The sequence below is a fragment of the Camelus bactrianus genome, chromosome X, assembly GCF_048773025.1.
Source record: "Camelus bactrianus isolate YW-2024 breed Bactrian camel chromosome X, ASM4877302v1, whole genome shotgun sequence".
Classification (NCBI taxonomy): domain Eukaryota; kingdom Metazoa; phylum Chordata; class Mammalia; order Artiodactyla; family Camelidae; genus Camelus; species Camelus bactrianus.
In genome coordinates, this window is record NC_133575.1 from 18054701 (window position 1) to 18082307 (window position 27607).

Here is a 27607-nt window from a genome sequence, read left to right on the forward strand (position 1 = left end):
AGATCATTGCTGATCAAAGCAATGATCATAACAAAAAATTTACCATTTTAACCATTTATAGGTGTACATTCAGTGGCATTAATTACATTCACAATGTTATACAATTATCACCACCATTTATTTCCAGAATTTGTTCATCATTCCAAACAGATCACTAAGGTTTTATATCTAGTGAAAATAGTTAATTGCTTTGTTCTGGCTTACCCTAGGTACAAAATAAAAGACAAAACTCATTCCCACTGACTTAAAAATAAGTCAGAATACAACTCAGATTTGCATCCTACTAGCTTGATTGTGAATACAAAAAATCTTTTGCAACATATGCTGTGGCACATAAGATAAAAAAAGACTTCTCCTCAAAGGGCAGCTACATATGCTTCTCCACCAGCAGCCAAGCTCACCCTCCCCACCCAATCCATCTACTATCTAAACCGTAACAGACTGAGATGATGTTTGATTATTTTTACAATTTAGGGCAGGTAGACATGATTCAGTGTTCCAGAGCTGGGGCTGAAGCAGGCAGAGGAACAGTAACCATCTGCCTCACCCCTCGAAGACTGCTATAAACAACATCAAGCCCATGCTAGAAAGATCTTACTGGTATTTGCCCCCAAAGCCAACAATTTCCCACAGCTGGAGCCACTGGGCTCCCATCGACAACTGCTGTGCCATCCAAGGATCTAGGCTCAATCCTGTCACGAGGACTCCAGGGAGCTCAATGTCAGGTCAGTTTGGTTCAGGGCCCAATTCTGGTGACGGCACTGCTACTCTTCCCAGGACCAAGTCTCAGTGTGATATGGCAATTCTGGCAACTGGGTCCCTGCCTCCATAAGCTGTCTATGACCCCAAAACCTACAGTCTGCGTTGGTCTCACCAGTTTTCCAAGGGACACGATGTGAAGAGTCCCACTATGTGCAGACACCACTGCCCTGAGGGAATCTAGTACATCGGTCATTCTCAAATATCATGGGCTTGCCAAAAATCCCCTAGAGGGCTTACTAAAACACAAACTGCTGACCCTAACCTTGAGTGTCTGAGTAGGTAGGTCTGGGATGGGGCCTGAAAATTTCCATTTCTAACAAGTTCCCTGGTGATCCTGATGCTGCTGTTCCAGGGACTACACTCTTAAGAACTGCTGGCCCAGCTGTTATGGACTGAACTGTGTCCCCCAAATTTGTATGTTGAAGCCCTAACCCACCATGTGACTATATGTGGAGACAAGGCCTTTAAAAAGGTAATTAAGGTTAAATGAAGTCATAGGGTGGGGCTCTAATTCGATATAAATGGTGTCATTACAAGACAAGGATGATACACGAGGGATGTGTGTGCACAGTGACAAGGCTGTGTGAGAACACACTGAGAAGGTGGCCATCTGCAAACCAAGGAGAGAGGCCTCAGGAGAAACCAACCCTGCTGACACCTTGATCTTGGACTTTCAGTCTCCAGAACTGTGAGAAAACACACTTGTTATTTAAGCCTCACAGTCTGTGGTATTTTGTTATGGCAGCTCAAGCTGACTCAGGCATCGGCTTTACCCGTGTCCCTGACTCTGTGTTCTACTTGCCAGGATGCCATCAAGCTGAGGCCTGAAGGAAAACTACTGAAAGGAGTGGCCAAGTGACAGCCCTGAGAAGGGTGTTCCCAGCAGAGCGGACTGCACTCCCTGAAGTCCCCAGCAAGGATAGAGAGGCTGGCACCAGGATGAGGGAGAAGGCACAGAGGGCCAGAGCACAGGCCCATGCCTGCAACTCCAAGGACCAGATATGCCCAAACTGAGAATGGCCCATAACTATCAGCTTTGGAATTTGAGTCTCTAGACTTCCATGTAATTATGGAAAAAAGGTATCTTAAATTTTCTTTGATTAATATTCAAATTAGCATGTGTTTTCTGAATACTGACATTGGAAGGAGAGCCAGAACTGAGGTACATATTGGAGAAAAACATTAAACTTTGCTATAGTTCATTCTGTACCAACAAATTTTAGTCTAGTGTGACAAATGCTGCAAAATAAAATAAAATTAAGCAGTAAACCCATACAGTATGAGAAACATCTTAGCTTACTGGGTCTAACTTACCTGGACAAATACGATGGCTTGTTGTGGGTAATAAAGAGAGGCAGCTAATCCCATGAAACCAGGTGGATACACCAGCTTCTTTATTTTTGAACCTATTAAATAAAAGGTTGTGGACACCATCAGATGTTTCATTATCCTTATCATCACAATTTGCTTTTGTACATCTAACACTAGAAAGACTTCTTTGATCCTAGATTGACAGAGAATGTGCCTAATATACACACCAGAAAGGACCACTACATTTTCAAAGCTTTAGGGAGATATAATTCACACAACTCACCATCTAAAGTGTACCATTCAATGGCTTTTCGTGTATTGACAGAGTGCACAGCCATCACCACAATCAATTTTAGAATATTTTCATCATCCAAAAAGAAACCTCACATCCATTAGGAGTTACCCCCCAGTTCCTCCATCACCCCCAGCCCTAGGGAACCATTCTCACTGATATGTAGAATCTAAAAAAGTCAAATATATAAAAGCAGATAGTAGAAGGGTGGTTATCAGGAGTGGGGAGGTGGGGGAAACAGGGAGATGTTGGTCAAAGGTACAAAGCTGCAGCAATACAGGATGAATAAATCTAGAGATCTAATGTATGGCATGATGACTAGAGTTAGTAACACTGAACCTTGGACATTTACTAAGAGAGGAGATTCCAGGTGCTCTCACACACAAAAAAGGCAACTATGTGAAAAGATGTATTAATTAGCTTGACTCCAGTAATCATTTCACTAGGTATATGTATGTCAAAACATCATGTTGTACACCTTAAATATATCTAAGTTTATTTAAAAATAAAATTAAAAGAAATGTTAGGCTGAAAAAGAAAGAAAAGAAACTCCCCCAGGAATGACTTTCTGAGCCCATCCTACTGCTGCCAGCATAGGGGATCATGTACCTGGAGGGGCCTGCAAACCACTGACCACCCAGAAACATACCTACACTCCTACTCATCTTGCTTAGGGACACCCTCACCCCCGACGTTGTACCTCAGGCCCTTGTACCTCAGCACCCACGGGAAGAGATCTGCTGCTTGGTATGTGCACATGACTATGTGTGCATGTGTACTTTTCAGAAAAAGAATTAAGGTTTTAAATTATTTTAATACTACTGAGCTCTCTTAGGAAAAGGAAAAAGAGAGAGGCACAAAGAAACAAACAAGCAAACAAAATACAAAGGATTAGGACCCACCCACCATAGTGGGTATCCTTATGCTGCTGTTCTGCCCAGGAGAGCACAGTCGCCAATCCTCCTCAGGATGGTCACCCCAGTGGATACGGGGAAGATAAACACTTGACAGTGAAAACGCACGTACGGCACGGAGAGCCTTCTTTAAGCCTGTTCGACTCTTCCACGTGCTCTAACCACGGAGAGGAAGAAAGACGCTAATCTCACTTGATTCCACATTCCTGGCTCCTTAATTGCAGCCAACATTCCAACACCCTGGCCTTGGGTTCTTCATAAATTCTAAACACTATCTAAACAAGACAGGAACGCTTTTCTGGACAGTTTTAAAGAAAGGAGGGGAAAGAAGTTTGGGGAAAAAAGCTGGTTCAACTATTGCCCAAGTTGATTAGTAAAAATAAACTCTAAATTCAATTCTTATATATTCTGCACAAGACAGGAGGAGGGCACAGAAACCACAATAGGAATTTATTCCACAGGTTGAGGGACTGGTACCAGGGCAGCTTTCCACCAGATTCTAAAAGAATGGTTAAGGTATCTACAGAAAAGGTTTTTAATATCAGAGAAATTGGGTACCAAACTAGTCTCTAAAGTTATCTTTTATGAGGACCTGATCACAAGGTTCAGTCTTCCGGTTTTAGGGATTTTTGTGAAGTATGAATTTTATAATCAGTGAAACTTCAAGTAACTCATAATAATCTCATTATAGTGAAGTATTTTATCATCCTTTATTTCCTATAAACATTTTATAATCCAGCAGTGAAGTACAGTAATGTTTTAAGTTAATATGTGTTAGTTTTTAATTTTAAGTGTTTTAAAAGTTTTTATATCATCACTGAATGAAGCTACATCAGGAAATTAATAAAATCTCTATGAAATCACTGTTCTAGTTACTATGATTAATAGCCTGATCTTAATAGTGAAACAGAAACAATTTCTCAGGTGTGACAGATTTTGGTTAAAGAATGTTCACTCTTTCTGTACCAAAGGGCAATAGGAATTTGACCAAGTAAATGTGCCTATAAAGGGTAACTAATTTCTTTCTTTAACCAAGAGTATATAATTTCTTTCACTTTATTTTTAAAATAATTTCTATATATGCTTAAAACCAAATATACTGGAGAAAACAATCATGTCAATTACATACTAAGAAGGACATATCCAGGAACCAACTCAGTATTCTGAAAACTGGTAGATAAAAAGAAAGAACCAAATATATATCTTATCTCTCTCTTATGAACTGTTAAAAAAACAAAACAAAACTGTACCTACCTCTAGCCAAAAGGAGTCCAATAATACCAGCAAAACCAATAACACCAAGTCTTGGAAAAAATCCAGGAGGTGCATTTTGGAGATATTCATAGCTGTCTACAATAGAATCAAAACGGGAAATAGTTCCATAAATTGCTCATTAAAAATAAAACATGTAAATCAACCATATTCCAATTCAAAATAAAAATAAAAAGAACAAAATATCTAACATATGCCTATTTTTTGCTTTCTGTTAATAGACTTTTTTCAACACATTCTTTTTATGCACATGTAAACATGATTTACTAGTCACAGAGAAAGTACCCAATTTTCAAAGTTTTTGGTCTAACAACATTCTGACAATAAAGTAATGTTAGATTACCTTCATATTCCTGAAGGCAATAAATCTGAATCAACTATTCATAAGGGGAGAAATACAAATACAGGGATCCCTTGCTTGTTACCCAAACCTAGAAACAGAATAAACTTGGATAAATCTTTAGATAGATCTGTCACTATCTGAAGCTTTGTTGCCTACGCTCTGAAACTCAGGAACCAAAAACATTAGATTCAGGAAAAAAAATGTATCCTTTGCCATGTGAATTCATTATTCAAACTCAAGAACAGAGTAAATCTGGATAATGAAGAAAACTTGTAGTGCAAGTATATGAGGGAAACAGACACTGTTAATAGGTAAAATAAATACAAATAAATGCAGCACGTGAGCCTATTTGCCATGCCTGAACATGCCGTATGACTCATTCACATGATGCCTCTTACCCTCTCCCCTCCTCTCCTCTCCACTGAGCCAATGCCACCAAATAAGAGCCAGCTTAAGTCCTACCTCCTCAGAAAAGCCTTTCCTACACTCATCAGTCCACACCTCTTTCTCTTCTAAAGTCCCATTATACTTATTCTCGGTACCACCATTCGGTACCTAATTGTACAGCCCGTGTGTTTAATTATTCAGGGGTGTATTTCACGTCTCCTCAAGGAGAATATCTGCCCCTTAATTGTGGACAGCTTAGACTTCTATGCCATTTTTCCTCCAGTGGTAAATAGTGGATGTTCACTCAACAGACATTTATTAAAAACACTGCTAGGAGTTAACGGACACTGAATTAATCAACAATGGATTTCAGGCAGGTCATGACTTGAAAAGCCTTCACGTCTCTCAGCCTCATCTTCAACACTCCCTATCTGCTTTCAGTTCCCGGACACCCAACGCTGAACCACCACTCCGAGCCTTGGTCATGCCGTGCCCTCTGAGTGGAATGCTGCCCAAGTCCCACCCCCACGTTTTGTGTGGCTCTGTTCCTTCAAGACTCATCTCAGAACTCCTTCCCTGACTGCTCCCATGTCCTCAGTCTCTATCAAACTAGTCTCCTTCCTCTGTATCTTTGATAGTGGTCCATGACTACCTCTGTATTTCTCCTAGTACTGAATACTTTATTACATGCAGCTCAGTGGTTGTGACCACTCTCTTAACCAGCCTCTCTCTCTCTCTTCAATGCCTGCCATGATGGTGACTTAACAAATGTAAGTGGAACTGAACTTATTACTGAATACTCAGTAATTCTCTCCTCAAGATAATACCAGACATGTGCCAATTTTCCTGTTCTTGGGTTCTTCAGGAAATGTGGTCATTTTAAACACTACTATAGGGCTTGTGTTGTTTGCACTAATTCCTGTCTGGACTTTTACTTATTTTGCCTTTAACCTGATTTTAACTTTTCATCTTCTTGTCTGGGTCATTTGAGGCAGCTTTCCACTTCCCTTTGCCTACCAGCATGGTATTTTCAATTCTAGACACGCACACAGAGCAGCTGATAGAAGGACATCCAGAAGCCTTGGTAAGCTGAGCCAAAGTGGGTAAATCACAAAGAAATGGGAAAGAAGACACGCTGGAAGACTGCAATGAGGCTGAAGCCCAGCTTCTAGTAACATGTCTTGGCTGTGACTGCTGGGAAATGGACTAGTTGCCTTGGCAGACAACAACGCAACTCATAATGGAATGTTTCTTCTTAAGAGTCTTTACAGTAACTACGAGTCCAAGAGAAGGAAAAAAAAAAAAAAAGACTCACATTGCAGATAATGTCTACTGCTATGACTCAATGGGAAATGAGAGGGGACAATGAAGCGACCACCTCAGTCACATATATAAATAAAAGATCAGGAGTTCTTTAGCTTCCTCAGGTAAAACATGAAGGTAAAAGTACCTGTCAGAGTTGTTATGGGGATTATACATAAATTAATATTTTTAAAGCACTTAGACTAGTTCCTGACACATAATAAGCACTAAATAAATATTTATAAAATTAAGATGTTAATTAACATACATGAATAATTTAAAGAACTGGTAAGCTACTAACATGTCTGTCTTCAAATGAAAAATTTATCTGGTAGTTTTGCGGTATCTGCACATCAATACTCTATGACGATCTTCACAAAGAAATAAATTACACTCACGTTTATTTATTTTATACTGTCACGGAAACAAACAACTGTATAAACAAGAAGTTGACTGGCTGAGATGCCCAATAAGGGGAATGAAATATGATCTATGTCTATTAATTCACCAGTTCCTGAAACTAGTTAGAACAGACTATGAACCCACCCTATGAGTGTATGTGTTAAGTGGATGTGAAAAACAATCAAAAGCAATTAAAAACAAAGGAAAAATGTAAGAACACTAATAATTATGTAATAAAGCCTTTCTCAGGTCTACCAGCCCAGTTCCTTCCTGCCTCTAAACTTCTATGTGTTAATAGCCGTGCAAATGAGCTATCCTGATTCTGAAAACCTATTGATGAGTTAAAACATGCACCTGGAAATAGATTTAAAGACAGAAAATCCAGTAAATCCACACTTACTAGGCCAAAAATCCTAATGATCCTGAAGAGACTTACCTGAGTATTTGGGGACACTAGTTCTCTGTAATCGGATGAAAAAAATTGATCCTCTTTCCAGAAAAATCCAAATAGCTCTTAATTCTGCATATAATGTTAAGGAATTCACAGATCTCCTGGAGCCCATCCATGGAATCCCAGTTAAAGAGTTTAATGTCAAACAAACTGATTATGCTTAATTAAAAATCAACTTACCTAACCCCCATTGAACCAAATTTTGCATCTTGGGCTTAGTTTGGGAGTACATTTCCTAAAAAGATTAAAAAAATCAATGAGTAGCATTTACTGATTAGAAAGTAACAATAAATATATTTGTCTTTACTGAATAAATTATCATATTACTAACACTTTTTGAACAAAGGGATATACTGTCTATCTGGGGTTTTTTGTGTTGTTTATTCTTTTGTAATTTCTCCTTCACCGCAAACTCCTCAGCAGAACAGCTTATTATTGCCACAGGAAGCAAAGATTTCAAGTGAAGTGGTTTCAACAACCCAGCCCTTTTGGTCTTCTATTAAAATTGAAGAAAATGGACAAAAATCAATCCCCTTGAAAATTTAAGTGGAAATCCTTTCTATTTGAGATTAAATCTTTCATATTAAGTCTATTTCCTGATTTGCCTGGATTTTAGAGCCTATATCTGAAAACTGTCCATTTGAAGCAGGAATGACCAGCTTTAATGGGACAAAGGAGTCTATATGCAGGTTTGGAGAAACACCACAATCCTGAAGCAAATGAAGTGCTAACATTCTTTTAACAACAACAACAACAACAAAGGCTTTGTATAAGAACAACAGATGATCCTAAAGAAAAGAAGGGACCCACATTCAAGAAGTCTACAGTAAGGCTGGGAAAAGAGATACGTGGGTATCAGAAGGTAACAGAACCAGTTGCCACTTGGAAAAGGATTTGTTTTATTTAATTCAGTTCAAGTCAGAGCAAGTTACCCTAGTACTGTTAAAAATGGCCTAAAATATTAAATGCTGAATTTGGTGGAGGACATAAAGAACATTACAAAAACTGCATATGTCTCATTAAAATCCATTATTAATTTTTTCTGCCCATAAAAAAAGAAAAACTGCAGATCAATGTCTAGAGTGACTGCCCACTTCTTTTGCTAGCATAATCTGTTTATCATGAAGAAAAATTAAATTAGTTCTTAAAGAAAGAGACTAGAACTTGTAGGCCTTAAAAAGGAGCAAGGAATTAAAAATATTTTCATTTATCAAAACTTAAATCGGGGGTGGGGAGTATGGCTCAGTGGTAAAACATGTGCTTGGTGTGCACAAGGTCCCGGGTTCAATCCCCAGTGCCTCTGTTAAGGGGGAAAAAAGACTTCAATCTATAGGAAAATGAAAACAGTATAATCACAAAGAAAGTGTTTTTATTTAGAAGTAGTACAAACAAATATGTAATAACTATTCTATCAGGTAAAGGGGTATTTTGCTGCACTGAGTGACATGCACAGGCGACAAAGTAAAAAACAAAAATCAACCTTAGGTTGAAAGGTAAAAAGACAAAGAACTTTTATAATCCCCGCCCTCCAAAAACAAAGAGAAATAACAGTAGTCATATCTACATGACACAAAAATATTTGCAAATGTGCTGACCTTAACCACCAGCAGATGGTTTAAAAATCTTCTAGAACAAGAGAATAAAGTCTAAGTGAGTTACAACACATTATATATAAAGTCTTTAGGTATTTCAAGACTCAGTAATACAGTCAAGATACTGAAGTATAGTGGTCTAATTTACACAGCTGACAGAGTCTATGCTTATTATTTTCTTTCTAAATTGGTGAACAAAACTTCAGCACTGGCACAGATAGAGGAAATTAAAAATTTTAAAACAAGTTCTAGATAAAAATTAAGCTTATAAATCTCAAGCAAAATAAATCTAGACCACGCCACACTCATACTTTTATTCCGTCATCAACTTTTAAAATCAAAATCAAGTACGGCAAATACGTGTATCAAAGCCCACAAAAGCATTCTATAGACTGTAAACTTCGGTTTCAGATGTTAAAAATCACAGACATGCCTTCATGAACAGAAGGACAAATGCCTGATCTAAAACCTAAGCAGTAGAAGTCAATCTGCATATTTAGTTCTTTGATCACTCAAGTATGTAATTCCACCCGTTTCTAGTTATGTACCCTCCTATTACAGCATTCAAAAAGCTCTGAACCCATTCCAGTTTAAAGTGGTACTGAGCTGTAGTATCTCTGTAGGGAGGGAAACTTTCTAATTTTGATATAAATGTTTACATCCAGCCCCATATCCTCCCCTTGTGGGTGATGTTTTCCTAGTTGTGACCAACAAGATAGGTACCAGTCCTCTGCTTTCTAGTCAAGGTGCCACATGCTATTCAGTGAGAAGGAAATTCTCTCTGTGGCTGTGGCAACAGTCACCAACAGGAAGCTAGGGCTCTCTGCTCCCCACCCTGCCCCGCCCCCAGAGATGGGACTGATGAGCATTTTTAAGTTGGGCACTCTTAAGGCAGGGCCCTTTATACTGCCTTTTTCTGAAAATAATCAGCCAATACAGACTTTTCACTACTGACTTCAACAGAAATGCACTCATTCCATTTTCAGAACAGCTGTACCTGACACCAATTTGTATATGGCTCACAATAATGTCGGAGATGGGAGATGCTTTCTTCAAGTTGGGTCCTTGGCTCTTCCACATATTTAGACTGCCCCTCAGGAATGGAGTAGAGTGAAAGCTGTATAGATTAAAAAAACAAAACAAAAATCAAAACGTGTACACAGGAATGAGATAACATAATCATTATCAAATTTGTAAGCATTGTATCTCTAATAATTCATGAATTACAGTGACCAAGGATTATGTGCACCTTGCTTCAGAGGATCTTGGCACCTTGCTTATTTCCTTAATCAATCAGGCCAAGAGAGCAGGGCTATGAGGTGCCCTAGCCTCCCACCAACCTACTGGTAGCAGACAAAGCAGTCTTCCTTGACACGTTTTATATATTGGTATTTGATATTCCCCCTTAGATTTAGTTTGGAAGGATTGTATTACTCTAAAGGGTGAGTGGGAGGAAGGGTAGGAAAAAAAGCTTGAGAGTAACTAAAAAGCATGTGACATAGTTCTAATGAGCAGTCTAGTGCTAACCAAAGCCGGAGAGGTTTGCTCCCAACACAGACTGGTGACACTTCACAGCCACCACTGGCTGCCTTCTTCACCCTTAAAAATACCACTGTCCCAAAGCCTGAGAAGAAGAGAGTAAAGGGCAAAGAAGTAAGGTATTTAGTTTTAGGTAAGCACCACATAAGTAACCATAGCCATGACTGGAGGTAGACCTTTATGACACTTACTCAAAGTCAAAAGAAACCAGATATCCAAAATAATCAGTGAGAAGTATAGACGAAAAAGAATGTCAACAATGGAGAGACAATTTCTTGTTTTCTTTACTTAGTATTTATTAAGCATCTACTTATGAGCCTCTAATCCAGCCAAGAAGCAGAATGAGCCCAGGTCTTTAATTTCCTAGGAGAGGGAAAAACACGTATGTTTTCCTGGCTTGATAAGCAGTCTAGAATCGGGCAGATCACTTAGAAGTGAGTTGTGCTTACAATCTACTAGGACACAGCAGATTCTCCACTAAAAAAATCTAGGAAATATTCCTTAATTATGCCCTTAGCTAAGTACCATTAATTAAAGTTTATCAATTGAAAAAGCCATAGTTTAGAGGCTTCCCACAAAGAAAAACAAACTATAAAAAACGTATCTTCAGAATTGATATTCAATGTGTATACTTCCTATAGTAACTAAATCAGACATTGAAAATATATCACAACATGTTACCTCATTAACTTTCACAGAAGCCTTGTGAGGTGAGTCCTTTTTTGGTGACGCATAGACTTTGAAGGTGAGCAGACTCAGGCTGGCCGGCCCCACAGACCTCTGAATTACCTGAAACACAGAAGCCATCTTAAGTCTTCTCTCATGGCTACAAACTGAATGTACATAATGTGAGCACATTTGTGACCTCAGCCACTCCTGTCTTGAAAGGCTTATTGCACTTTATGAGAAATAAATGTATTCTTGAAGTCTTATGGGAATCAGAACCTAAAAAACATGTTCTCACGAACTTAAAGTTTCAGGTCACCTTTATTCTAATTCCTAAAAGACAGTAGTTCCTGAGGTTTTTCTACTTAGCCTTTCAAGTGAAATAAAAGATACACACACACAATCATCAATAACAACAAGGGAAGGAGTTTTAAACGATCCTACCTAGTGATTCCCTGAACAGAGTGAAGATTCTTCCTGTAATTCTACTAATCAAACTTTCAGCTCTCCCTTTCCATTCCCATCCAGATCTGGTCTCCCCTGATCTCAGTTCCCGAACTCGTCTCTTTCTGTGCTTTGCTCTCTCTGACTGGGTCACTCATGCCCATGGCTTCGACACAAAGCCAGTGACTCCCAGATATGCAGCTCCAGCGCAGAGTTCCCTCCCAAGCTCCCAACTCGCTTATCCTATTATTTCTGGACATTCCCACTTGGATGGGACACAGGGTCCCCAGACCAAACACACCAAAAACCAAGTCATCAGGATCCTGTCTGTGCCTCTGAGTCCACACTAGGCCTGATGGGTGGATGTGTGCTGTGGAATCATGAAAGCTTTTCAAAAAATAATACATTTTAAAAATGTATTACACAGCAGTTCACCACCTAGCATCTTTCCCTCAGATATGCCCCCTCTTCCTCTACTTCTCTCAGGAATGGTAATTCCATCCAGGACAACCCAATCAGAAACTCTGAGGTCATCTTCAGCACCACCCCCATCCCACTGGCCATTAAGTCCTGTTAATTCTGCCTACTAAATGGCCTCAAGTCACTCTCTCTTCTCTATGCCCTCCAGTACAATCTTCCCTTGGGCCCTTGCTTCTTTCCTGGATTGTTTCAACAGCTTAATTCATCAGGCCCTCTGATGACTTGAACCACCACACTGCGAAAGAATGATCTTTCTAAACTGCAAACCTGATTATCTTCTATATCCTTATTTGAGATCTTTTGGTATTTATTACCTAGGATTTTTATGTGAGACAAACAGGGCTCATTTATGATCTGACCTCAACCACCTTCTTAACTTCATCTCTCTGTCCTTTTGCCTTTTCCCACAAAACTTGAACTCTCAATATTTCTCTCATGCTGCTTCCCAGAATCATGGGTTCTCACATGCTGCTTCCTCTGGCTAGAATGTTCTATATTTGCTTTGTCTTTCTATAGAACTACCAAAGAGCAGGGAGATTTACTGATTTTCTTTTCTCACTTACCCGTTTGTTTATGTCTACCAAGTTCTCCCTACCAAGATGGAAGTCCTTTCAGGATGGGGCTGTGTCTTATCCTATATTTCTAGTGCCCTTAACTGTGCCTAGCACAAAAGAAATGCTCAATAACTGTTTATTGCCTAAGTGAATGGACAAAAGAGAGGAGAAAAATAAATGAGCTATTGACTTGCTCTAACTACTTAGGCATGATTCAGCACCATGGAAATCATATTCCTAAGATTACAGTGCCTGTAATATGAAAGACTAGGCTATTCTGTAATCCTCACAAAACATATAATGCTGGATAAAACCTAAAAAGATCTGTTGAAATGTATGCCTGGAGTCACACACCAAAAAAGGAAATTCCTGTATTGTAGAAGCAAATAAAAAGCTAGAAGCTATTTTTTTTAAAAGAGTGGTTATTACTTTAACTGGTTTAAAAATAATTCACACACCCTGAAGCATTAAGTGAAATACTTGAAAGGTATTATTTTCAAGGCAATATTGCCACTAATTTCTTTTGCTTCCAGAATAAAGGTTAGTGTAAGCCACTGCTGACAGTAAGGGTGGCCCCTGGAGAGGGCCTACGAGGCTGCTGGTATCTGGAAGTGCCAACTCAATGCTCTCTGCCCTCTGGGTCTGACCACAACTTACTGACAATGCTGCTTAAACTGGGGACTTTCCACTGAGCCAGCTGGCTGGCCCTGCCCCAACTGTGTTTCAGATTCCCTTCCTTACTGGCAATAGCTGGTGCCCCACCCCTTTTCCTACTCCATCATCCAAACATTTTGGGTTCATACTGTCCCCTATTTCATCCTCATTAGATATAATGCCGTGTGTTGACCATTTTAATTCTCAATTCCTGCTTTCAACCTGTAATCCTATCTACTTTTCACATATTTCATTTTTCATCTCACAGCCTTCTACTGTTTTTTAATTCAGATGTTCTTTTATGTTCTTACTGAATATTCTCACTCACTTTCATCTTTTATTTTATATCTCAACTCGTTTGCTTTTTAAATTTAACGTTTTCTTGAATTTTAATGCATTTTTCCAGTTTTATTGAGAAATAACTGACACATCATTATATAAATTTAAGATGTACAGCATGATGGTTTGATTTACATATACTGTAAAATGATTACCACAATAGGTTCAACGAATGTCTATCTTCTCATATAGATACAATTTTTAAAAAAGAAAATAAAAGAGTTTGGTGCAGCCATTATGGAAAACAGTATGGAGATTCCTCAAAAAACTAAAAACAGACTTACCATATGATCCAGCAATCCCACTCTTGGGCATATATCCAGGGGGAACCTTAATTCAAAAAGACACATGCACCCCAATGTTCATAGCAGCACTATTTACAATAGCCAAGACATGGAAGCAACCTAAGTGTCCATCAACAGATAACTGGATAAAGAAGTTGTGGTGTATTTACACAATGGAGTACTTCTCAGCCACAGAAAATAATAAAACAATGTCATTTGCAGCAACATGGATGGTCCTGGAGAATGTCATTCTAAGTGAAGTAAGCCAGAAAGAGAAAGAAAAATACTATACGATATCACTTATATGTGGAATCTAAAAAAAAAAAAGACAAAAGAACTTATTTACAAAACAGAAACAGACTCACAGACATAGAAAACAAACTTATGGTTACCAGGGTGGGAAGGGATAAATTGGGAGTTCGAGATTTGCAGATACTAATATATTAAAAAAACCAACAGATAAACAATAAGTTTATATTGTATGGCACAGGGGCCTATATTCAATATCTTGTAACTTACAGTGAAAGAGAATATAAAAATGAATATATGTATGTTCCTATATAACTGAAGTATTGGGCTGTACACCAGAAATTGACACACTGTAAGCCGACTATACTTCAATAAAAATATAAAAACACTGAAAAAAAAGAAAAAATTTTCTCCTTGTGATGAGAATTCTTAAGATTAACTCTCTCAACAACTTTCCTATATATTGTACAAGAGTGTTATCTATAGTCATCATGTTGTACATTACATGTCTAGTACTTATTTATAACTGAAAATGTGTACCTTTTGACCACCTTCCTCCAATTCCTCCTCCCTCCCACCTTCCTCCAACTATGATAACCACAAGTCCGATCACTTTTTCTACAAGTTTGGTTTTTTTATTTGCTTGCTTTTAGATTCCACATACAAGTGAGATCATACAGTATTTGTCTTTTTCTGTCTGACTTATTTCACTTAGCATAATGACCTCAAGGTCCATCCATGTTGTTGCAAATGGTAGGATTTCTTCATTTTTTATGCCTGAACAATATTTCACTATATATATATACATATATATATATATACCACAACTTCTTTATCCATTCATCCATCAGTAGACACTTAGCTTGTCTCCTTGTCTTGGCTATTGTAAATAACACAGCTATGAACATGGGGGTGCAGATACCTTTTCAAGTTAGTGCTTTTGTTTCCTTTTGATATATTCCCAGAAGTGGAATTGCTGGACCATATGGTAGTTCTATTTTGAATTTTTTGAGAAACCACTATACTGTTTTTCACAGTGGCTGCATCAATTTACAGTCCTACCAACAGTGAACAAGGGTTCTGTTTTCTCCATATCCATGCCAGCATTTATCTCTTGCCCTTTTGATGATGGCCATTGTAACAGGAGTGAGATGGTATCTCATTGTGGCTTTAATTTATATTTTCCTAATGACTTGTGATGTTGAGCATCTTTTCATATATCTTCTAGCCTTTTGTATATCTTCTTTGGAGAAATGTCTATTCAGGTCCTTTTCCCATTTTTAAATTGGGTTATTAGTTTTTCTGCTATTGAATTGTATGTATATTTATATATTTTGGCTATTAATCCCTTATCAGATACATGGTTTGCAAATATTTTTTCCCATTCTGTAGGTTGATTTTTTTTTTTTTGCCGTGCAGAGGTTTTTAGTTTGATGTAGCCTCACTTGCTTATTTTTGATGCTGTTGCTTGTACTTCAGGTATCATTAATTTCCACTTTATTTTCCCCTCTTGTCCATTTTTCTAGTTTTAATATTATGCTAAGCCTGTCCCTTTATTGCCCAAGTTGTTTTCTTCACCTCCCTCTTCTCCTGTTCATCTCCGCCTGCCCAAGCCCATGCTCACTCCCACTACACAGCAAGGACTGTGGCCACAAGGGTGGTGGCACCCAAGAATGCCCCTTCCTGCAGTTGCCTTTTGAGCTTTCTGTAGGCTCTTAACAAATAACCAAAAAAAAAAAAAAAACACCTCTCACCCCTAGAGGCCTGGAAGAGCCACAGATTAACACTCCCCAGGGCCACAATTCTCTCAGCAGAGAGCACATGATTTACCTCAGGGTTTCTCAACCTCAGCACTGTTGGCATTTGGGGTTGGATCACTCCGCTGTGGGGCTGCCCTGGGCGCTGTGGGAGGCTTAGGAGCATCCCTGGCCTCCATCCACTAGATGCCAGTAGGAACCCTTCTCACTCATGAGTCAAAACTGTTTCTAGACACCGTCAAAAGTCTCCTGGGGGCATCCCCCTGCATTAGGGAGCACTGATTTATCTGAACAAATATTATTTTCTGACGTATCTTGCCAGACTTTAAGAAAATTTGTATGTTTTAAAATCCACGGCCTCAAACTTAATACACAGTGATAGAGATCAGAACAGTTAATGCCTGGGAGAGAAGCGTGTGGGGGTGGGGGTTAGACTTACTGAGAAGGAGCACAAGGGAACTTTCTGGGGTGACAGAAATGATCTATATCTTGATTGGGTGTGGTTTACAAAAGGTGTATACATTTGTCAAAACTCAAATTGCTGTATGATCTGTACAATTTACCATCTGTCCATCTCACTGTACGTAAACTATATCTCAAAAAAAATCCACACACACCTAAACCATGCCAAGTTCATGCCAAAATATGGGTGGGAACCACAGACCAGGGGGGTCATTCTTAGGAAGGAGTCAGCCACATACCTGACTGTAGTAAGGATCTGGGTGGTACAGAACTGTGCAATGGAAACCCACAGGAAGAGCCTGGGTAAAAGATCCAGAGGCAGACAAGCCTGATGCAGATGCACTGCCCATCATCTTGGGTGGTTCACTTTCTTTTTGGGCCTCAAAGAGGGCTCCTCTTGGTGAGAGACTACCTTATCCTGCCTTGACCAGACCAGAGTTATCACAAATGGGGATTCTAGATGCTGGGCCCCTGCCAGGTGGCTATCATAATTTGTCAGAGCTCATATTGATTATTCAGGTGAACCCATTCAATATTACAATTTAAGAAGGAAACGTTGTTACAATTGGCAGAGATCACGCCAGGAAAGTGTGAAGGCAATAAGGGGGGGCAAAGAAGAACCTTCTTCAATCCTTTGTCTCCCCAGGGAAGAAAAGAAATACAAATCTAGAAGTTAGATGTCCTGAAGAAAGATTTAACCAATCAGGTAATAATCACTGAAGCTCTGGCTTTATCACCAAGGGCACTCCTGCTAGGTTGCCTGGTCAGATATGAACACAAAGACGTTCTCTCTCAGTAACGGGTTCTGACCCATTATAGTACAGCCAGACTTTTTCCTGGGAAGTGAGATCGCCTCTGGACCTTTTCCGATGAGTAGCTGAAGCCTCTAGGCTGTAGGTACCGATGGCCTGAGCACTCACTGTCCCAAGTGACAGTCCTTGAGAATTCTTATTTGCCAGGCTCACTCTCCACCCAGGGCAGATGGCCTGGCTCAGTAAGTGGGTATATATGCACTTTCTAAGAGCTAATTAAACATTCTCTACTTTGGATTAGATGAGTTTGGCTTACTAGAACAAAGTCAAGCCCACTCTGCTAAGAGCTCTATCTTCAATGAGTGCTAAGCCACAGCCACAGACTAACTAGATTCAAAAGTTGCACTGCTTTAGATCCAGCCTTTCCTCTGCAGTGGGCCCTTCAGTTATTAGATGCCCCCTTGGAATTCAGCTAGTTGGGGATCTCAAATTAAGGACCCTAATTTATTGGCTTGATTGAGGTTTTGAATATAGCTGTAAGAGACCCATAGTCATAGGGGAAACTAAAATTTAGCTCAGACAAAGGTGAGTTAGTGACCCTTAGCTTTGCAAACCTCAGAGGGAGTGTCATTGAGTTCCCTGGCTCATGTGGTTAAACCCTCTTTCTTTTTGTCTGATTCTATTCCCCAGCAAGATATCTTATACACTCTCCCCCTATCAAGGTATATTCTCCATCTTAGACCTCTGGACTCTCTTTGTCTTTCAACTTTTATTTTACATAGTTCTCAGAGGGCTTAAATGTCAATGGAAACTGAGCACCAGGATTGGCAGTTGGTTGGATGGGGCCCTAACAAGAAGTGGTGCAAAGGAGTAGGCCACCACTGTCTTAAAGGCTTTCACGTCTTAGTCTCTCCAATGAAGCCCATCAAGGACTGATGAGAACAAAATAAATCTGGTTAGGTAAGCGGGGTTATATGTGATATAACAATTGGAAGAGGTCAACTAGAATTTTATTTCGAAAACAAATATTTACTATATACCTATTACATGTCAGGCACAGTGCTAAACAGGACACAACACTTAAGCAGACGTAATCCCTGCTTGCCCTTACAGAGTTTCCGGGAAGCTCATGCGTTTACTCAGAAAGACACAGGTCACAATTTAAAAAAAAATATTTTTCTAGAGACTCAGGCATGAGATTGAGTTTAGTCTTCAGCACCAGCAGCAAGGGCAGATTCTAGGACACAGTTAACCAAGGTATGAATTGGATGAGGTCACACTCAGATCATAATGGATATTCAGAAGGCTAAACTATCTTTGTTTTGCAAATAAAAGTGTACTGCCCACTCTCTAGTTCCAGGACCACTTTCTGATTGTGTCCCAGTAAAACTGCTTTAAAGACAAATAAAAATCTCAAGCTAAATAAGTCACCCTTAGAATTATTCAAGGACGCTCAGGAATGGTGGGGCTCAAATCCTTGATAACTTGCTTTCTTCTTCAACTTCATGAAAAACCCAGTATATAGTCTCCCTCCTTATTAAGAAGGGTAATCTTTTATTCTCCTACAATTACAGATCTATTATCTTATTAGACCTTCCATTAAAAATACATGTTTCCTGTTCAATAAAACGTAAGCCTCGCGTTGCAGGCCTGTATACACAGAAGGTTTCAGAATCACCTGGGGAGTTTTTAGAAGCGCAGATTCCAATGCCTTCCCCCAGAGTGTCTGATTCAATAAACCTAAGAGAGCTCCAAGAATCTATTCCCACGATCAGCCAAGTTTAGAAAACCACTATTCTACAAGCAGATGCTTTGGGAACAGTTATTCAACTTAAGTTTGTATAAACACTCAATCGTACTTATTTCTAAAAACATTTGAAAAAATGAAATGAAAATCATCCTAAACCTAAAAAGAAACAGTGACTGGCCACCCACTAGAGAAATTATGGGATTTATTTACATTCAAGAAAATCTTTCCCATCTTAAACACAACACAAACAACACCTCCCCACCCCTGATCCCCTTTCTAACTATTTTATCCTTCCATCTCCCTCCAATGACAAATTTTTTTTTAAGTCTGGTTAGAAGGCAGAATAGTGGATACCCTTAGCAAGCTGGGCAATGACTAGAAGGGCCCTGAAGGCTTCTTGAGTACCAGATATACTAGTATGGTCAGTTTCTGAAAATTCCGTGTGATCTGTGCACTTTCCTGTATATATGGTATATGTCAACACAAAGTTAGACAGATTCTGTCTGCCTTCTCTACTTTATTCCCTCCTCCCTTCACTACTCAATATATCTAAAACCAGTTTTCCCAAGGCCACCAATGGCCTCCCAGTTACTAAACTCCAATGGACATGTGGTACCTCGGCTGCACCCTGAAACTGTGACCACTCCCCCATCTTGAAACTCTCTCTTACTCTGGCTTCCGATTCTACTCTGGCCCCATCCTATAAGCTTTTTTTGCAGGGCACTTTTACTCTCCTTTTGGGCCTTCTCTTCTTCTGCCCATCTCTTCAAGGTTAATGAGTCAGAGTAGTACTTAACCCTCTCCTCTTCTCACTCCAGAGCAATTTCATTTAAATCTAGGTCTTTAACACCCACCTTATGCTACTGATGCCCAAATCATATTTCCAGCCTGGCCTCTCCCTAAGCCTCAGGCTTGTGTGTCTCACCAGGTTTTTCAATTGCTGCCTCATAATGAATTCTCTTTCTCCAAAAACCTGTTTTTCTCTGAGTTCCCTACCTCATTCAATAGCCTTACAAGTCACACAGTCAAAGGACAACATCAAAGCAACTCTTTAATGAAACAATGAAAATAGACTTCAAAAACAACAAGATGTGGTTGCAGGCTCCGTCATCTGATAAAGTGAATAAGCAAAGAATTACACCACCTATGAGAAATGCACTACCAAAGGACAGGAGTAACACAGAAAAAGGAATTATGTACCACAACTGGTAATTCTGGGAAACAACTGTAGAGAGAAGACAGAATCAACAATCAGAAGTTTATGCCTTTCTGCCTTTCTCCGTTCCTTCCTTCCATTTTTTTTTAAGCAAAGTCACCCACCATATTGATGTTAAGATTCAGTTCACTAAAAAGAGCCTCTGTAAAGAGCTGTAACAAAATAAACCGAAGGTTTGGAACATGAGGATGATTTCTGACACACTACAATCTGTTCAGCTATACTCATACGTAGCTACAATCTCTAGATGGAGAAAATATAAGCAACCATAAACCATGGCTGCTGCATATCACAAACATTCTCAATCCAGAAGTTCCCTTTTAATTTCAAGGTCAGATGGAAAGTCATTGGTAATCTACTCAAAACAACTTGGTATCAAAAACTGCATAAATAAATCTAATGTTTTAATTATTGCATTTTAGCTATTATATCATTTAGCTGTCATATATCCTATATACTAAAATGTGCAGCTATGGCCAAAGTTACTGAATAACATCATTTTTATATCTATCACTGTGGGTGGAAAATAAACGCATTTGGAGACATTTTAAAAGTAAATGCCATTTCACAACATTGTAAAATGACTATAACTCAATAAAAAATGTAAAAAAAAAAGTAAATGCCATTTAAAATTAAATATTCCCCTATTTATAGGAAATGAGGCACAATTATGTATTTTTCCCCATATGTTACACTGGTTCTTTGATCTTCGGTTAAACTTTTCTGCACAAATTTCCAACTGAAAGCATTTTTCATGTAAAAACAAAATGCTTTTAATCTGATTCTTTTCAGTTGTTTAAGAGGTAAAAATCTGAAATGGATTTTTAAAAAAACTGACAATACTTTTGAGGTTATCTTTGTTCTTAAAAAAGAACATAAAACAAAAAATAAATTATGTGAAAGAATTTAGGGTAAAACAAAATGATGAAAACAATCAACAATATTGCCCAAACAGGTTGCATTGCTGTCCTTAGTAATGTGTCATAAACTGAATTAAAAATAAAGAGAAACTAAATGAGTCCACATTCTTCAAACATCAGAAGACTATGCCTCCCTCATAACGAGTATTCAGTACAGAACTTGTATTTTACACATCCTTTCTAATCTGGAGGGCCACATACCAAGCCTGTAACAGAGGCTATTCTCTGAGAAAAGGGTTAGAGGGAAGCAGATGATGGGAAACTGATAATTATCTTAACTGCACTGTTTGACCTTTTTTTTGCTTCTTTTTTAAATTGAGTTAGTCAATTTACAATGCTGTGTCAATTTCTAGTGTACAGCACAATTCTTCAGTCATACATGAATATGCATATATCCATTTTCATATTATTTTTCACCATGAGCTACTACAAGATATTGAATATATTCCCTTGTATTATACACTGACTTTTTACAAGGAAAAGTTAATTCAGCATTACTTACACAATTTTTAATATATATATTTTTATTAAAGTATAGTCAGTTTACAATGTGTCAATTTCTGGTGTACAGCGTAATGCTTCAGTCATACATGAACATACATATATTCATTTTCATATTCTTTTTCTCTGTAAGCTACTACAAGATATTGAATATATAGTTCCCTGTGCTAAACAGTACGAACTTGTTGTTTATCTATTTTAATATATATTAGTTTTTAATATAATATTACTTATATAATTTTTAAAATAGGTATTTTCTCACCTCACACCCAATGGCCACTATCAAAAAAACAGAAAATAACAAGTGTTGACGAGGATATAGAGAAACTGGAACCCTTGTTCATGGCTGGTGGGATTATAAAACGGTGCAATTAACAAGGAAAACAATATGGAGGTTCTTCAAAAAACTAAAAATAGAATTACCATATGATCCAGCAATTCCCCTTCTGCATATACATCCAAAAGAATTGAAAGCAGGGTCTCAAAGATAAATTTACACATCCACCTTCATAGCAGCATTATTCATAATAGCCAACAGGTGAAAGATACCCAAGTGTCTGTGGACAGATGAATGGATAAACAAAACGCAGTATATACACACAATGGAAAATTAGAACCTAGAGGATATTATGCTAAGTGAAATAAGCCAGTCACAAAAGACAAATACTGTATGATTTCACCTATATGAAGTATTTAAAGTAGTCAAATTCATAGAAACAGAAAGTAGAATGGTGGTTACCAGAGGCTTGGGGGGAAGGAGGAAATTGGGATTTGTTGTTTAATGGGTACAGTTTCAAGTTGGCCACATGAAAAAATTCTGGAGATCTTTTCCACAACAGTGTGAATATATTTAATACAACTGAACAGTATATTTAAAAATGGTTAAGATGGTAAATATCATATTATGTAGTTTTTTTACCACAATTCAAAAATATGGAACTAAAAAAAATTGCTTAAGATGATTTTTTAAAATGCAGCCAGAAAAAAAGTGTACCTCCTCCAAAAAAAAAGTATTTTCTCTTCAAAGTAGTAACCTTGACATATCATATACTGAGTCAGAATTTACTGCAACTATTTATATAACAAATAAAGGAAAATTACTTTTGATATGTGATCATATGGCTTCCATTTCCAAATGCCTTCAGATCAAATTTTAAGCCTATAAAAAAATCAGTCTCAACATATTTGAAATAAAAGGAGACTAGAAAATGGTATTTGTTTAAAAAGCAGGGGGGAGGGATTTGTGTGATTTCTGAAAATGTCAAATTGAGGGTATATAAGTATGCCCAGAAACGAGTCTGAGAAAGATGTTAACAGTGGTTATCTATAGGTGGTGGGATTAAGAAGATTCTTTAGTATTATCTGTATTTCCTAAAGTTTTTGCAATGAATATTAATTTGTTTTGAAACATGCAAGAAACGAAAATGGCTGGCTCCTGAGAATATTCTAAAGAATCCACCTCAGAGTATGATGACAACTCCAAATGAAAAGGGACAAAAATGTTTTGATCAGTGATGATATTTTTGGAATAAATATATTGATCAGTGACGGTGTGTTTGGAAGAGATGTAGTGACAGAATAATTAAATCTGTCCTCTCAAAATGACTGTTTTGACAGGCACTCATTTGGGTGTATAAATCTGACAGCACTTACACTTTAACAACAAGAGAAACCACAATCATTTCAATCTGTTTCACAGTGAAGGAATTATGAAGCCAATATTTTTAAAGTTCAGACTTTAACCAATGAAAAGAAAAATGTCTTCCAACTATGACAAACAGCTATTTTACAAGAAACTTTCGATTCTGTCATTCTGTACTGGAGTAACTGATACTTCCTAGTTCTTCCTTATCCACTGCAAAAGCACACTGTGATCTCAAGAGATAAGTAAAGAAGAAAACTGAGACTGTTTTCAAGATTAACATTATTTTTTTAACAGAAAACCAGCTTCTGTTTTATCTTTGGAGGGCAGAATTCACCACAAAATTAGGTCAGCAAAGCAAAGATGTTTCATTTGCAATTGTTTCATTTTCTGCTAGTTATCAGATTTCGTTAAATTCATGCCAAAAAAATAATAAACTTGTCTGATAAACAGGAAGGAAACCTCAGAGCCAAAGAGTGAGATAATTGTTCATTCAGGCAGGTTTTGAGTCATCTGGTTGGGCTGTACTGGTTTTACAGACTTGGAACACAGATGACATGTAATTTACCATGTTTCAAATTTATTTTGAACTTCCTCATTCAGACAGAAAGTTAATAGTGCTTACCTAAAACTCTAAAATATGTATGTTTCTTTTCCCTCTTGGAATGGCATCCCAAGACCCATTCAATCTCTTCTGAGTTAAGGAAATATAGAGAGGAAAAAAAATCATAGGGGGAACATTTACTACAAAACTTGCCTTTCAAATGTTTCTACATTTTCAAACAACTAAAAAAAAATTCCACTTTCTAAGAGGAAGAGCTAGTAAAGTTTATCTTTAAAGACCCAGGTTTCGGTTCCTAATAGATCACTGTGTGCACAGAGAACACGGAACTGACAATAACTGCCTTCAACCTCATCTCAGTTATTCACAGCCTTTTTCTTCTCTAAGGAAAAAAGGAAACCACAAAACTCTTTTGGGAAAAAAAATCGTGTGCAAGGCTCAACTCAGCTGATGACAATCTGGATTCATAATGAAAAATCTCTGAGAATAAGGAACGAAAACAAGAAAAATCAATATTTGGACTACACACAGCAACTTTTAACAGTGCTCCCAAACGATGTGACTCTACCAACAGGCTCAGAATCAATATTTGCCAAGTGAGGTCAGCCATTAACAGAAGACTTAGGAAACTTGGTGGAGTCCTCGTATCACTTGATGCTGACTTACTCACTCACCAGTTTAACCCATGTCATCATACGACACACGAAGCAGCACCCCTAATGGGAAAGGAGACGCATTTCAGCAAGCACAAAGAAAAACAGGCTGTTTTTTCACAAGGATTGACGTCTGTGGGATGGGGAGGGAGACAAATGAACCTTTATTATTTTCATACATCCTATTTAAAAACACTCTTCAAAGGAATGAAAAGGCACATCTGAAAAAAGAAACCACTGAGTATTCCTCCCAACTAAAGCAATGAACGTGCACTTGCAAACCTATCTCCAGCTCCCACTGAGGCCTCCCCATCCTCACCCAACCAAAGACCTCCTTAAATTGGAGCCAGTGTGGGCTTTGAATAAAACACACTGCATTGCTTCAAAGAGTTACCATAAGTAGAAAAACAAAGGGTAACTGTATCTAAAGCGCCTTTAAAACAATATTCATTCAAAATACAACTCGTTGCCTATAAGGCTATTATGAAAATATGGCTTAATATTCAAAGTTATAGACTCTCAGCATATTGAAAACTCTACAACCCTTGTTCTAAATTCTTGCTGCTACAAGTTTTAGGGCACAAAGAACACAAGTTTTAAAGCCCACTACACTAAGAAACTGGCACTGTTCAAGTTTTCTAAAGAAAAAAATGGCATGAGGCCATGCAAAGATCAGGAAAACCCCAGCAAAAGTAAAAAAAAAAAATAGCTTCCAAATTTTAAAATCTATCTTTAGGCATGTTTTCCCCCCTGAAAATATCCACATAAAGTTTCATGTTGTATGCACTAAAATTCCACTTAAGCATTACTGGGTGAAATCAACTGATACAAACTCTTTTAATTCTTTCATTAAAAAATCTTTTGGTACGTTCCTGTCATATTATAAATAAGTCAACTCTCAAGTTTTTGAAACAGATACGTACCTTTGCTATAGAGATTTCTTATGCATCTACTTACTTACACTAATTTTAAATGTACCATACAAACAGGTATCAAAGTTCATTTCTTGGCCTCTAAGAAGTCCCAGACTAGCCTAGAAAGGATATGGGTGTGGAACACACATACATATAAATTAAAAATTAAACCTTTAAATCATAATAAAGTCTACAAATATGCATAGGGATCATGGGGGTAATAAATTCATTTATCATAAATGTCTAGTGAATTATCTACTGTTCTCCATTTTGTCTTTGCTCTCCATTCCTTTAAGGTGTAATTCATCTACTTCTTCCTTCTCCTCTTTCAGTGTTACCTGCACATAAGAGGCTATTTGTATTTTAGAAATAGATAGAAGAGTATTACAGGGTCCTGAGTAAATTCAGTTCCAAATGAGAAGTGAATTTACTTAAGTTTCAGCTACTTTTTACAGTCCGAAGTCCATAGTGCTAACCTAAAACACTAGATCACTTCCGTGGACAGATGTGATGCAGAAGGGATTGAAAATATCTGAAACATTCATACAGTGCTTTGTAGTTTACTGTTCTTTTTACATGTTATCGCATTTGAACCTCCCAACAATCCTGTGTGATATGGAGGAGCATGTGACTGTCCCCACAGTACCCTGATGTGGGGACTCTGAGAGATTAAGAAACCTCATTAAGGTTGCTCAGCCAGAAACCAGAAACTACAACTGAAACCCAAGCCTGTGCTTTCTGACTGCAGCCAGCAGCGAAGGGCAGTTTTTTCTTCTTTGTGATCTACCACCCAACATCTCTGAAGGGTAAGAAAGGCAGAACATCCAACTAATTCTGCATACAAATATGTATTTATGTGAGTAAAAATGTACTCGCTATAATTCCTCAAGGAGAATTCCCTCAGAGATACATTCTAAGGGGGAAAATTCTTGTTATCTTTCAAAATATGTGACATTGAAAATAATATTCAAGTAAAATAAAGTTACAGTATTTCTTTTCCAATTTACAGATGATTTTCCTTTTCCACTTAGCAGTGTAATTCTCCCCTCAGTTTGTGCTAGTAATGTACTATTCATGGTCAGAAAATTAATTTCAGAAAGAAAGGAATTATATTGAGACCAAACAGCCACAAAACAAGTATGTGAGGTAATAATGCCTTATAGCCAAAGCTATGGTCATCTCAGGCTCCTCTGAGCACTGAGCTCTGAGTACAGGTCACAACTCCGCCCTTCAGGAAGGAAATGACGCAGACCAGCTTTCCCTAGGCCATTTTCTGGCCTTTGAAGCATCTGATGATTCCCCCATTTCCAGCCCACATCTGTCTAATGAAAACTCCATACTCTTGGGTTCCATGTCAACTGATTACCACCTCTTAATGTCCACAGATACTTCAACAAGTCCAACTTGTTGAAAAGCAAATTACCACCTCCCCCAAAACCAAACTCAGCCTTCTTCTACTTTCCCACCTCAATGAATAGTTCTAACAACCACTCAAATTTCCAAGCCAAAAACCTGGGTGGCATCCTTAAATTCTCCTTCTCCCAACTCTGCCACATTCAGTCAACTACCAACTTTTGACATCAAAAACAAAAAACTTTTGGAAAGCTCCAAGACTGTGCACCACCATAACACTACCATAGCAGCCTCCTACAAGACACCAACTAAAAGTTAGTAACAGCTCATATTTATCAAACATTTCCTTTGTACCGAACACTGTGCTGAACTTTGGGTTTGAGTTAATTTAATCCACACAACAATTTGAGGTTGGTGCTAGTCTTATTCTTGTTTTACAGATGAGGACACAGCTACAGAGAACTTTAGTGTCTCACACCTAGGTAACATGGTAAAGTCCAAGGTTTTAACTTGGCACTGAACACTCAGCTTCTGTTTCCTTGCATGCACTTTTCTGCTCTGCTTGGAAGGCCCTTTCAACCTTGTCTGCTCAGCTTCAAAGGCCAGGGCAAGCATGTTCTACAAAGTGTCCTGATGCCCCCTGCTGGTGCTCATTCCTCTAAGTCAGTAGTTCTCAAGGTTGGTTACATGCCCTAGAAACTAGACACCTAGATCTCAACCCTAGAGATCCTGATGACATCGGTCTGGGTGCAGCCTGGGCATCAGGACTTATAAAAGCTCCCCAGGTGATTTTAATGTGCAGTCAAGGTTGAGACATACTGCTCTATGTTTCCCCAACCTTTTTATATCAGAGCACTTATCCCACTGCACCTGAATGAACTCTTCATG

The 27607-nt window shown here is 38.2% G+C and overlaps 1 protein-coding gene across 1 annotated transcript in view; it reads right to left on the minus strand.

Moving 5' to 3' along the window:
- The window catches only part of APOO (apolipoprotein O), a 47050-nt gene that overhangs the window by 14718 nt on the left and 4725 nt on the right, over nucleotides 1-27607 (minus strand). Inside the window, exons 2-6 of the mRNA XM_074358864.1 lie at nucleotides 11249-11356; nucleotides 10026-10145; nucleotides 7617-7671; nucleotides 4534-4629; nucleotides 2077-2168 (exon numbers count right to left, since the gene is read on the minus strand). Coding sequence (XP_074214965.1) covers nucleotides 2077-2168; nucleotides 4534-4629; nucleotides 7617-7671; nucleotides 10026-10145; nucleotides 11249-11356 — 471 coding nt within the window. The remainder of the gene's footprint in view (nucleotides 1-2076; nucleotides 2169-4533; nucleotides 4630-7616; nucleotides 7672-10025; nucleotides 10146-11248; nucleotides 11357-27607) is intronic.